Source organism: Spermophilus citellus (genome assembly GCF_964194105.1).
Source record: "Spermophilus citellus genome assembly, chromosome: 7".
Lineage (NCBI taxonomy): Eukaryota > Metazoa > Chordata > Mammalia > Rodentia > Sciuridae > Spermophilus > Spermophilus citellus.
In genome coordinates this window covers 111,733,763-111,748,067 of record NC_138188.1, presented here as the reverse complement: position 1 = coordinate 111,748,067, position 14,305 = coordinate 111,733,763, and the positions used below count along the sequence as shown (strand labels likewise).

The window sequence follows — 14,305 nt, the reverse complement described above, 5'->3', positions numbered from 1 at the left end:
GTGGACAAACTATGTTCTTTACTAGATATCTTGTTTCTTTCTAAGTTAATTTTGTTGTAGTCAGAGAATATACTCTTTTATCATTTTAGTCTTTGTAAATGTGTGACTTGGTTTTTTTGGCATAACACATGGTCTACATTGGCAAATGTACCAATGTGCACTGAAAATATTGTTTTTCCCCCCTTCAGTTATTGAATATAGTGTACCTTAAATATAATTTAGGTGAAGATGGTTAATAGTTTGTTCAGGCCATCTATTTTTATTGATATTCGCATAGCTCTATCTTGATCAAAGAGTTTAAATCTCTTAATAAGATAGTGGAATTATCTATTTTTCCTTTTTAATGTTTATTTTGTTTGTATAATTTGAATTCCTGCTATTACTTACACACATTTAACCTTGTTGTATCTTCCTGGTGGATTACTTTTTATCATTTTGAAATCTTTTTGTTTAGACAAATACTGTCTTAAAGCCTGTTTTAAGCTATTCCTGCTTTCTTATGCTTATAATTTATCAGATATATCTTTTCATTCATATGCTTTCACTCTTTGTCTTTATATGTAAAGTACATCTCAGGCTTTTTTATTTGTTCTAATAGTCTCTGCCTTTTAGTTATAGTGTTTTTAAGTCCATGCACATTTAATAACATTATCAATATGATTAGTTTAAGGTCTGCTTTTAAAAATTATTTCTCTTTGTTCCCTCTCTTTACTTTGTTCTTCCTTTCTTTTTTAGGATTGTTTGAGTCATTTTTAGTATTTTCTTTTAACTATTGACTTCTTAGTTATATGCCACTTTGTATTCTTATTAGTTGCTACAGATTACAGTATAAATCCTTAACTTTTCACAGTCTTTCAATATTAATATTCTATCACTTCTAATAAAGTGCAGAAATCTTACAATTGTTCAGGACTATTTACTACTACTACCATCCTTCACTTTCTGCCATCTTTTATGCTAGAATAAAACAAAATAAAATAGTTCTCATGTATTTTATCAATATGTTTTAAATACTACATACCTTTTAAATCCTATAAGACTATTATAAGTTTTTTGCTTTAAACAGACATGTATTTTTCAAAAGAGTTTTTACCTCTATTTGTATTGCAGATTTAACTAGAGAGAATGAATTTAATTAAAACTATCTCTGAGGCCAGAATTGGCCAAATAGAGTCAATTGGTCAAAAGATCAAGTTTCTGCTTCAGCATGAGTGACCTAGATGGTTGCCTAAACTTTAGTGCTTGCTAGAGCTGCAGTATTATGAAGAATTGTGGTGCTTAGCTCGGACAATAGACATGTCCATTTTTGGAAGCCAGGGTCATTGACTCAGAAATCCAGTACAATTGGGAGAATGAAGTAAGATAAGATTGATTCTCAGATTCTCAGCATCATTCAGTGAGTAATTATCATTTAAATATGATAAATCTGATTCTTAGTAATTAATAAAATCAGGTAACTTACTAAATTACCTATTTTGATTTTTCATTGGTTTTACTTAGATTTTCTAGCTGCATATTATAGTCTCTAGTAAGTAATGATCATTTTTCAACTTATTTTTTTAGTCTTTGAAGTTATTTAATGAATGATGTATTATGTATTTAAATGATTTAAAATTCAAAGGTATATGAAGATGGAATTCTTAAGAATTATTTGATTTCTGTTCTTTGAATTATTTTATATTCCTTTTCTACATTTAAGGAGGGAGGGCTGGAGGGCTTTATATACTTTTTTTGTTGGTTTTTTTTAAGAGATTCATAGTTTTTGTATATGTTTTTGCAGTCAGTCATTTGGATTAAAGTTATAAATATTTTTTCCTAGTTTTTAACATTTTGGCTGCTGATCAAATTTATCAGTCCTTTTTGTATTGAATTACTTCCACATTTTATGTTAACAGTTATAAAGGTCTTAAACTCTATAGTTATAGTCTTAAAAGAATCTGTTATTGTGGTTACAGTTTTCAAGAATCTTTTAACTATTTGAATAATTTCTGTGATAGCCATTTGCCTTGGTTGTTTAGTGAATAATCTTACCTTTTAGTCAGTGAAATTGATTGAAAATATAGCCTTTATCAAATAGTACCACATTTCTATTAATATAAAGTCTCAGTTTTATTCATTTCACTGATCTTTCTGTTCATACACCATTAAACTGTTAATGATTACAGTTTAATTATAGTTTTGAGATTGTTAAAGATATTACACTCATTACCTATTTGTACACTTTATTCTTGCTGGATTTTATATGCATTTTAGTTACCTATTCTAAATCCTAAATAAATAAATAAATATTGCAATAAATGAACAAATTTACTGTTGGCATCATGTTGAAGATAAATATTTAATTGTTAGGATTTTTCTGTTTCTATTCCGAAGTTTCATATTAAACATTGTTATGAATAAAACAAATGGTGTTTTATATCCATGTTTGTATTGTTAAGCTCTTTCAAGATTGTTTTTTTCTTTCAAGATTTATAAGTAGAAGAACGATATTGTGGTAATGTGGAAATCACATTGATTTGTAGTAATTTTTCCTAAGCCGGGAAGCCCAAGCAGTGGGATTAGGATTATAATCTTTCGCAGGAAAGTAGAGAAGCTCTTGACTCTTGGGTTTTTCTGGGAGGAAGGAGTTCTTTGGACTGTATTTAAGAAAAGTAAGACAAACACCTGCACCAAGGCCTACTATGGATATTTATTCCCAGCCCAGCACTGTTCTTTGTAGGTGATGGTGCCTTCCTTTCCCACTCTAAAAAATCTCTGTTGTTTGCATACCCACTAGCTATATTTTAATTATAGTGTTGCCAGTTTTATGGACTTTTTAGTATCTTGCTGTGGCATTAGCTTCTCTAAGTAAAACAATTTAATGCCAGTTTCTTTTCCACTGACAGAAACCATTTAGTTTAACCTTGAAACCAAGAATATAGTTTTGCTCTTGAAAGAATAATCTTTAATTATTAAAAATCTATAAAACAGGGGGCTGGAGATGTGGCTCAGGTGGTGGCGAGCTCGCCTGGCATGCGTGCGGCCCGGGTTCGATCCTCAGCACCACATGCAGGCAAAGATGTTGTGTCAGCCTAAAAATAAATAAATAAATAAAATTCTCTCTCTAAAAAAAAAAAAAAAAAATCTATAAAACAAAAGTGAAGAATTTTGAGAAATCTAATGAATATATTATAAAATCAATGAAATTAATATATTTCATTGATTTTATAATATACCTTTCTCTAATTTTAATTTATCTTGAATTTGTAATTATTTGCAGTTGATGCCCTTAATTTATTTAGCAGCATTTTTTTTAAGTGTACATATAATTAGTGGGGCATCTTATAATGATATGCTGGGTTGGTAAAATATAGTATAAGTTTGTAAATAAATTTTGAGTTTAAAATATCCAAGTTTGAATTTTTAGAAAACCCAGTCTTTGAAAGATGAAATCTTTGAAATCTTTGGATTTCAGAACTATGTTTCTGAAAGTTCAGAATAGATTGAGACAAAATTTCCTAAATATTTTATGAAGTAGAAGTTTAGTAAAATTTAAAACTACAAAGTAGTTTCTTTTAAAAAGAAGAAAATTTAAAGAATAAAAATTCCTGTTTCCATTAGATTTTATAGATCCAGTATGGAGTGAAAGTTGTGACATGAATTATGACTATCATTGTATTCTTTTTTCTATTTATAATAGTATCATTACATAAGAAGTAATGAATTTGCACATTGTATTTTAAAATTAAAACTACTATACACAATATTAACACACATATCTGTTTTCCCCATTCCACTGTCACCCATCACTTTTATAACATGTTATACGGGGTGCTTTAGAAGTCATGTTGAGTAATTTGGTTCCTAAACCGACATGGTGGAGAGTTGATTGGGCCTACTTTTTCTTCTAGTAGGTGCAGTCTCTGTTTTAACATATAGATCCTTGATCCACTTTGAGTTGAGTTTTGTGTAGGGTGAGAGATAGGGGTTTAATTTCATTTTGCTACATATGGGTTTCCAGTTTTCCCAGCATCATTTGTTGAAGAGGCTATCTTTTCTTCAATGTATATTTATGGTGCCTTTGTCTAGTATGAGAAGACTATGTGGGTTTAGTACCCCCCATTTTAATTTTTTATGATTTTCATGCATTGGTTTTGACTCTTCTCTCCCATTCTTCTGTTCTCTCCCAAACTAACTTATTAATTTCGAGTTTTAATTTTTTATTTTGATTACCTCTCATAATGGTGTGTGCCCTCTCCCTCTCCCTCTCCCTAATATGGAAAATCCATAATATGTCCTAGTCTTGAGCCCACTGTTTTGTGTCATGGTCACTCTCATAATAGCACTTAGCTGTATTAATCCCTTGATAGTTGCCTTCTGGTTTCCTCTTTTGCTGGGGAATGTTTATTTATATCAAGCCTGTAACCATGTCCACACAAGTCAATGCATATTGGGAGAGGGACATTGTAATCTATTCCCAACACTGAAGAGAAGTGTCACCTCATTTAATATGCCCCTCAATGGCATCTAATCATTGCAGGTAGCATTGAGAGCAGGCAAGACAGTTCAGGCATACAGCCAACAATATCACACATCTTAAGGGAATGCAGCCAACAATATCACACATCTTAAGGGAAGTCCCCAGTGTGTCACAGCTGCTACATATAGTCTTTCAACCTGTGTGCTCTAATCTACATTGTAGCCAAGTGGCATTTTCTTGTGCCGTCTTTTCTTCACCAAATGTATGACCTCTATCCATACTTCTCTGGTGATGGGCTCATAAGTGGCATACTATTGTCTTTCCAACTAGCATACCATTCTTTTGTCTCCTTCCGTAACTGTGACCAGAATCAAATCTGCTGCCACAAGCTCCATACAGAATTGTCCAGAGTGACATACATGGATGGTAAACACAGCAGGTTTTGATGTGTCTGGTATCCCAGGGGCCTGTGCCTGTTTCACTATTCATTTGGCTTGATTAAATGGATCATAATATGCCAGTCAACCTAGTCCGTATTACACCCCTCCTACACAAATCACATAGGGGTTGTAATAACTGAGATGGATGAAGGATGAAAGTTTCCCAATAACTCAGTAGCCCCAAAGATTGTTGTATTTGCTTTACTGTGTTGGAAAGTGAAAAGACAGGTTTGCGTGTGTGGTGAGGGTGGGTTTTTTTTGGTGGGGATGATACTAGGGATTGAACTTGGGGGTGGGGGGCATTCGACCACTGAGTCACATCCCCAGCTCTCTTTTGTATTTTATTTAGAGATAGGATCTCACTGAGTTGCTTAGTGCCTTGATTTTCCTGAGGCTGGCTTTGAACATGCAATCCTCCTACCTTAGTCTTAGTCTCCAAAGCTGGGATTAACAGGCCTGTGCCACCATGCCCAGCAAGACAGATTTTAAAAGAGGTTTCTTCTTTTCCTTTTTGGAGGAAACTTTTTTTTTTTTTGCTTTAATTCCTTTCTAGTTCCTGCAAATTACATATGTACATTCATAGATATGTATATACACACATATATAAAGTGTTATGTATGTCATAAGAAAAGTATATATGTGCCGCAGCTGAATTTAGTAGGTTGAATCTGATAAACACTAAAATACTCTCTTTATACAAGATGGCATTTATTTTAATATTATTTTAATATTTATATGGAAGCAAAAGTTATGTGCAAGCGCCAGGTGCAGTGCCCTCATGTCTGTAATCCCAGCGGCTCTAGAGGCTGAGACGGGGGAGGATGGGAGATGTGGCTCAGTGGTTGAGTGCCCCTGGGTTCAATCCTTGGTAAAACTTCACCCACCCCTAAAGAAAAACTTATAGGCAGGAGAGAAAGAAAAAAATAAATCACCAGGTCAGGGAAAACACCAATACCTGAAGTCATGAGACAGTCTGGGGGCAGCTTTTCAGGGTCCTGACTGGGAAGTTCCTCTTGACAAATAAGACTCCAGAGTCTTATTCTCTATGATGTTCCTTAAGCTCCATTCTAACAAACAGTGTGACTTAGTGATCTCCTCAAGGACACTTCATCCTCCCAAGTACTGCCCCGATCCCCAAAGATTGGGAGTGTTTGTCTTGAAATAAGTGAATGTCTTTGAGTTTTTGTGAATGAACCAAACCTTCTGAGAAATCAGCATTCTTTAGATGTTTCATCAAGGATGTGCGAAGGTTAGGGCAGGCACATGGACAGAGAAGATCTTTAATGTTTTCCTTAGCCCTCTAGTATATACAGTATTGCTTTGCTTAAAGATGTTGAAAATGTGTATTTGTATTTTTATATATATTTATGGATATGTAATTATATATATAATGTATAAATATGTATAGTTTTGAAACATGCTTTTTTATTATTAATATATATCCTCGGCCTTCCCTTTTGGATTTTTACCCAACTTAACTTGTATATAATATTTCCTAGGATGGGTTATTGTAATTTATTTGCCCTTTTTTCTTTTTGGTCTGTTGATAAGAAGCTTGTTCCGAGTTTTCTTTCTTTCAGACTATACTGTAGTGAGTATCTTCATGCATGTATTTCTTCCTAAAGTACATGCTAAGTTGTGGAATGCCTGTAAAGTTTCCAAAGATTGTACAAAATTTCATTCTTTACATCATGTCTTCTTCTAAGGTGTGAATGTACTTAGATTTTACTTAGACTCAACTGAACCTATAAACCTTGGTAGGTTTTATAATTATTTTAATGTTAACTTCAGCCTTACTTATAGGATAAATTAGGAGTTTTTTTCATTGTTTTGAAAATAATTGAGGCTTACATGTAAAAATAGATTTCCTGTATCATGTTAATAAGCTAGCTAATGCTGATGTAAGCCAGCTTACTGCTTTGTAAGTAATGGTACCATTTCACAGAAGGATGTTGTTTAGAAAGTACTGAGGGATGTACAGAAACTTTCGACAGGTCCATAGTTAAATATTTTTATATGTGTATTTTACAAATTACATTTTTTTCTATGTACAACCAATACTTATGTTCTTCATCAATGCTGTCTTTCCTAGAAATTGAATTACTGAAGGAGTAGAAACATTGTCAGGACTCTCAAAACATATTGCCAAACTGCCCTTCAAGAAAAAGACCACTACCATAAACATGATGGTTTATGCCCATTTCTTTGAATGTTGACTATGTTTTCTTGCGTATTAAGTTGAGCCTTTTTTCCTTTTAAGTTTATCGACCCATTTGTTTGACTTTTTAAAATAAATCCTTACTTTTACATTTGTTGACTATTCTTTTTTTCAAATAATTATAAAGTTTATAGTGGTTAATAATCTTTATTTTTAAATATTTTTTCCTGTTGTATTTGTGCCTTTGCTTTATGAGTGGATTTATTTGGGAGTGATGGCAAGGAGAGTATTATATTGTTTTGTTTCGATTTTGTGCTTATGCATTGACCTTCCCCGCCTGAATTAAGGAACATGTATTTTCTTCCATTTCTTGTAATTTTAATTTATCTTACTTTTGTGTGTGGTGTGAGGTAGATTTGAATTTTAAAAATAGATTGCTTAGGAGTGTGTGTGTGTGTGTGTGTGTGTGTGTGTATTTTACAGGTAAAAGGCTCTTTTCTATTAATTTTCAGTAAGAAATTGAATGGTGGACTTTTCCCCCCTTCATTTTTTTGTACAAATTGACTGAATAAGAAAATTAATTCAGCTAAATAAATTTGGCTTTTCATGCTGACTTCATTTACTTTATTTACATAGCTGTATTTTAGAAATACATGGTTCATTTTAATACTTTGCAAGAAATGGGTAAATCAGTATTCAGGCTTTTGTTTCATCTGGCTTCGGATTGTTTTTAATAATAAAATTAATATTTACTTAAATACTAATATTTAAGCATTTAATATTTATTTAAATACCAAATTTTACTTAGAAGTTTTTTTTTATTGTTCAAAACATTACAGAGCTCATGATATATCATCTTTCATACATTAGACTCAATTGGGTTTTGAACTCCCATTTTTACCCCACATACAGATTGCAGAATCACAACTGTTACATACTCACATTACTTAGAAGTTTTATAGAAAATTAATTTTTATTATTTTCATAACTTTTTAAAAAATTTTATTAGTGGAACTGTAGCAGCCAGTTGCAGAAGAGAAGGGGGTCGAGAGAGAGAGGAGAGGAGAGGAGGAGAGAGGAGAGAGAGAAGGGAGAGGGAGAGAGAGAGTGAGAGAGAGCAGAGGGTGAGAGAGCAGAAGGGGAGGGGGGAGAGAGGAGGAGAGAGGAGAGGGGGAAGAGAGGATTTTTTTCATAACTTCTAAGAGACTCATTTATCTCAGACTTGATATATTAAACTATAAAATGCACTTTTCATGTTGTTTATATTGAGTGTTGGTTTATCCAAAATTTGAAGTAAACTCACTTTGCTTTTGGCTTTTTCATACTTAATTGTCTTCTTTACTTCACAGAAATACCGGTATCAAGATGAAGATACACCCCCCCAAGAACACATTTCCCCACAAATCACTAATGAGGTGATAGGTCCAGAATTGGTCCATGTCTCAGAGAAGAACCTGTCAGAGATTGAGAATGTCCATGGATTTGTTTCTCATTCTCATATTTCACCAATAAAGGTAGGACAATAACTATGTTATGCTATGAATTATATTGTTTTTACTTAAGCTATACTTACGAGAACTATATTTTTGTGTACATTCCCCTACCTTTGGTTGATTTTAGTTTCATAGTTATAGGGAATTTCATGTACTTATTAATAATAAAGGTATTGTGTCCAGCTACAACTAAAAATATATTTTAAAAATAACTTTCTTAAGCAATAGTATCTTTAAGTCTAAAATTTTTCATGAGGAAGTAACTATTATATTTTGGATGCCACATTAAGACATTTTAAATACATATTAAATATCAATAGATACAATATGTGACTTTTCTTGATCCTGTCATCTCTCCCCTCAGAAGTAACCATAATCTTGAATTTGGTCTTTACCCTTTCTTATAAAAAAATTCTATCATATCCCCCACCTCCTGCCCAAACCCCTCCCACTGCCCCAGGAGCACTCAAAGGGGGCGTGGGGCAGGGACAACACAGGTGAGACTGTTGCACAGTGTTGTAGAGTTGCTGGAGTTGCTACCAGGCTGTGAAGACAGTGGATCAGCCATGTGATTGGCTGTACCTTTGGTTGACCTTTGTCTCTATCGCCCTCTCCCAGCCTTCCTGCTGGAAGGCATTGTGTTCCTGAGCACTGGTTCAAAGCCAATGCCAGCACAAATCCTGTACAGGCTTCTTCCCTTGGCTGCACCATTGCCCACCCCAGTGTTGAGGGTGGAGCTAGCGAGTCCTGTCCATAGCAGAATGTTCCAGCTGTTAACTTCAATTCTGTATGTCTCTTATTCCCTGGCATCCTTGGCAGGGGCTCAGATGTTAAAAGCCACTCCCTCAGCCAGGAGTTGCTCTGGACATTGTCCATCCTCTTTGCTACCCTTGCTGCCACTTGGTCTCTTTGGGTTTGTGGGGAGCATTTGCTCTGGCCAGGCCATGGCTCCACACCTGACTTGGGCCTGATGACTCTCTCTCTCCATTCTTTTGTGGGACTGCAGTAGCCTCTGGGTAGGGGGCCATTTTGCTGATCATAGGCCTGGTATTTCCACATCACCCTTTGCCTCCAAAGATTTCTCTCTATCCACATCCCTCTTTACTTTGGGACATGAGCTATAGTCACTGCTGGTCTTCTGGCTCACATGACATCCGTGCCAGACTCTAGAGGGTTCCTCTTCCCTTTCTGAGCTGTATGCTCACCTGATCACTTCATCCTCTGAATCTCACACCCCATTTCCCTTCCCTGTGAAGAGAGGAGATCTTTCAGTTCCCAAAGCCTAAATTCATTGGTGGAACGTGTCACCATGTCTGTGTCATCTCTGTTGCAGAGCAGTGGCCAGCTCAGTCCTTGGCAAAGTCCTGAACACCTGGGCTGACTGTTGCCCTGCCCATCCTATAGGTGGACTTTGGGGCTCCTAGCCTGTGACTTTATTTACTTTCCAAGCACTCCCTTTTCACCTTGGTCCCCCTCAGCAAGCATAAGACCCTTCTCCTTCCCTGATAATCTGTTGCCTCAGTAGAGAGGTGAGAAACTGCTGTCAGGAAATCCCAAGAAAAATGAAATTGTCCATAATCCATCACCTGTCACAGTGTTTGCTGTCATTTTATTTAATTCATTGAAAAATTCTATATATGCTATTTTGAATTGTCACATGAACATGGTTTAAAATACAGAGGTACCAGAAGGATACTAATCACTTCCTAGGCAACTTGTCAGGGTGGCTATGCAGTCATGCTTCTCCCAATACACAGGACCCATGCACAGGCTGCATCTTGCAGAAGCCCCCTGCAGCTGTTGCACTGTCTTTAACAACTGTGCAGAAGGTTCTTGTGTGGACAGGCTGCAGGCTGGCCAGCAGCAAGCAGTACCACCCTCGGTGTCCTTGTGCCTGTGTTTGTGAATGTGTATATGACCTTGTAGAATAAACCCTAAAGGTGGAATTACTGGGTCAGAGTGCCTGTCCTTTAGAATTTGGGCAGGTATTGCCGAATTGCTGTCAGAAACATTTATCCTCCCAGAGCTAGGATGTGGAGGAGTCCTTGCCTGGCACCAATGAGGCTCTAGGTACTGCAAAAAAAAAAAAAAAAAAAAAAAAAAAAAAAAAAAAAGCTTATTGTCCCCATTTACACTCATCTCTCAGCAAGGAGAGTGCCATTTTCATGGGCTGTGACATTCAACATTTCCTCAAGCTTTAGGTCTTGACCTAATTTGATATGTAAAAAGATATTTGATGGTACTGTTTTTTTTAAAGGACTTTTAGAGAAGTTTATTTAGCTGTTAACTTATCATCTATAAATACATCTAGTATTTATAGCTTTGTTATATTTAGGAAGAAAAAGTAACTTACACATATGAAAACATACTTTAAATGAAACACGGTTTTAATAGGAAGTGACTGTATAAGTTTAGTGATTTATTGCATTGTTAGAAAACGCACGTGTGAGGCCCTGGGTTTGATACAATCACATAAAAATAATAAATAAAGGAATTGTGTCCAACTACAACTAAAAAATAAATATTAAAAAAAAAGAAAGATGGAGGGCTGGGGTTTTGGCTCAGTGTAGAGCGCTTGCCTAGCACGTGTGAGGCACTGGGTTGGATCCTCAGCACCACATAAAAATAAATAAAGGTATTGTGTCCATCTGCAACTAAAAATTTAAAAACCAAGAAGAAGAAAGATGGAACTGGGCTTGTTAGCACATCCCTGTAATCCCAGCAATTCAGGAGGCTGAGGCAGGAGTATCTCGAGTTTCAAAGCCAGCCTCAGCAAAAGTGAGGCACTAAGTAACTCAGTAAAAATACAAAATAGGGCTGAGGATGTGGCTTAGTGGTTGAGTACCCCAGAGTTCAATTCCCAGTACCAAAAACAAAACAAAAAAAGGAAAGAAAGAAAAATGGAAAAAATCAACAGTGTTATTTTTATTTTACAATCAATAAGCCATAGTTTACATTGTAGCTTTAAATTTTTCTTTCCAACAGGTTTCAAAAAAACCTGTATTTAATAAAATATTTAAATACTTTAAAAAATTCTATGATCTATTTATATTTCTAATCAAAATGGGAGTTCATAATCCGCTTGAATCAAATGTATGAAATATGATATGTCAAGAGCTTTGTAATGTTTTGAACAACTAATAAGAAAAAAAAAGATATTTATTTGGTATAATTTGAACTTCATGTAATGGACTCATTATATAATCTTTGGCTTGTGTTTTTTATTCAGTATTGTATTCCTGACATTCTTTATTTAATTTCATTGTTCTAGAGTTTTCTGTTTTATAAATATAATATATATATTTTTTTACTTTTGGTTGGTGTTATTTTCCGATTATTACCGATTAATGCCAGGCTATTTTCTAGTAGTTGTATAATTTCCATTTTTAAAAGCAGTGTATAGCAGTTTTTAATTGATCCATTTTCTCAATAATTGATACTCTTATCTTTACCATTGTTTTAGTTTTGAAATAGTATCTTGTGATTTTATTATGCATCTCCCTGTTTACTAATGAGGTGGGATATATTTATTGATCATTTAGGCTTCCTTTTTGTAACATTTTCTATTTAGGATTTTTGTTTGTTTTGTATTGGAGCATCCTTTTTACTGATTTGTAAGAGTTCTTTATATAGTCCGAATATCAGTCCTCTGTTGGTTTTATGTATTGTGCATAAGAATCATTTATTAGTGAATTATGTACCTGGGTTTTATAATTCTCTTTGAAGGATGATTTCATGCTACTGATTAAGATCTTTAATGGTTATAGTACTATTTAGATTTTTCTGTTAACATAGGAATTTTTCCATTTCATATATTTTTCAAATTATAAGATCCTATTATTATCTTTTATAATACATGTAGGCATGACCCCCTTCTCATTCCTAATGTTGCTTATTTGTTCCTTTTTGTTTCTTCTTCATTCTTGCTAAAGGATGGTGAATCCCAAAGATTGACTATTCAAAGAATCATCTCTTAAAATTTTTTTTTCTTTTGTCCCTGGCCTGTGTACCTCTACCCTTACCTTCCATTGTCCTTATACCTGCATGTACACATTTATGTTCACACATACATACTACATATATTAGTTCATATGTAAAACAACTGTACATGTAAGGTACTGCATAACAATTAAAGATTATGTTTGGTAGAAGCAATCTGATCCTTCCTTGGGAAACAAAATGAGAGCTATCCAGGCTGTTAGTGGTAGAGACAATTCTTTTATTTTCTCTCACTTTGTCCTCTTTTTTTCCCCCCTGCTTTAAGTTGATTCTGTTTGTATATTTTTCTAGTTTCTCAAGTCATTTGCTAAATGTAGCCGCCTTTTCTAGTTTGTAAACTTTCCTTCACTGTATCCTACAAATGTATGTTTTATTTATCTAACATTTTATTTCTAGTGTGACCTTTTTTTTCTTTACCCCATTAGCTATTTAGACATGTGTTTCTTAATTTTTATTCTAGCTTGGTTCCTTAATCTGACTCATTTGTTCCCTAATATCCTCAATATAAGAGAATGATGTCAGTTTTACCTGATTTTTTTGATATCTGCTTTAAAATGCTCTTTTCTTTTGTACATGGAAAAGAACTTTTGTTATTACATATGTAGGACAAATGATTATGATGAATTATAGAAGTTGTACCTTACAGCTTTTTATAAACAAATGTAAGATTTATTTAAAGGATTATATTATTAAAATTAAAATGTCCTCTATCATCAGTTCTATGACACACCTGTCTTACATTTTACTCTTTTTGAAGTTGGTGTGTATCTTATAATTGCTGACATTTTAACATTGCTGTAGTTGAATGCAGTCTTCGGGTGGTTATATGTAAACATTGGTTGACACAGTCTGATAAGATAAAGAATGAATCTTAGTGTACTGTGGTAAAAAAATCAACAGGTTTCAATGAGAAACAGTTGAAAACCTGGCCATTTTTGTAGGTCATTTTCTTCTACTTTTTTAGTATATTTTCTTTTGGTAGGTATTAACAGCATCAATCTCTGAAGCATAAATAAGCCTCAGGGAACTATTAAGTTGAGCCAAATGGTCCCTCCCTTTGGCTTGCTGGCTGGCTGATTTATATCTGAACTAAACAAATACAGATTTTCATTCTTCAGTAGAAGTAGTAATTTAAATTTTGTTTCTCCTGTTTCTAAATCACACTTTACATCTTTTTTAAAAAAATGTTTTTCTCCATACTATAAACTTGTTATACACATTTTCTCATAGGTATAGTTCCCATGTAATATTATGTACCAAGTTTTTGAATATTTAAATTGAACAATTTTAATATTTAAAACTTGTTACAAAATATATATAGTATATTTGTACTATAATTTGTTGAACTTGTCTGATATTTAATATTTGTTATTTCCATTTTTATTAGGGTTTGTAAAGAAAATTTAGTGAATAATCTATAAGAAAGTACTTGGGCTATTTCTTTATGATGAATTTCCAAAAGTCAAATTACTGGGTCAAAAGCATATCAACATTTAAGTTCTTGATACAATTTGATTTGCATTCTGGTACACTTGTAATTATTAAGGTCTCATTTTCCCACTTTTTCTACCTGATACATAAGTTATTGTGGCAGTTACCACAAAGTAATTATTTGAGGTGTAGAATAGATTATGAGCGAACAACAGTTATTATGTAAAATGGTTAGAGTTCTTTCAGCTTTTTATTATGAACCCCAAATCGGGGGGGGGGGCACCTTATTTTGACATAAGGCAAATTTTAGTTTAAATTAAAAGAA

The 14,305-nt window shown here is 33.9% G+C and overlaps 1 protein-coding gene across 8 annotated transcripts in view; it reads left to right on the top strand.

Moving 5' to 3' along the window:
* DLG1 (discs large MAGUK scaffold protein 1) overlaps positions 1-14,305 on the top strand; it is a 275,660-nt gene that overhangs the window by 98,075 nt on the left and 163,280 nt on the right. For all 8 annotated transcript variants that reach the window (XM_081300853.1, XM_081300858.1, XM_081300857.1 and 5 more), the window contains exon 5: positions 8,407-8,571. In XM_081300853.1, the coding sequence (XP_081156979.1) occupies positions 8,407-8,571 (165 nt within the window). The remainder of the gene's footprint in view (positions 1-8,406; positions 8,572-14,305) is intronic.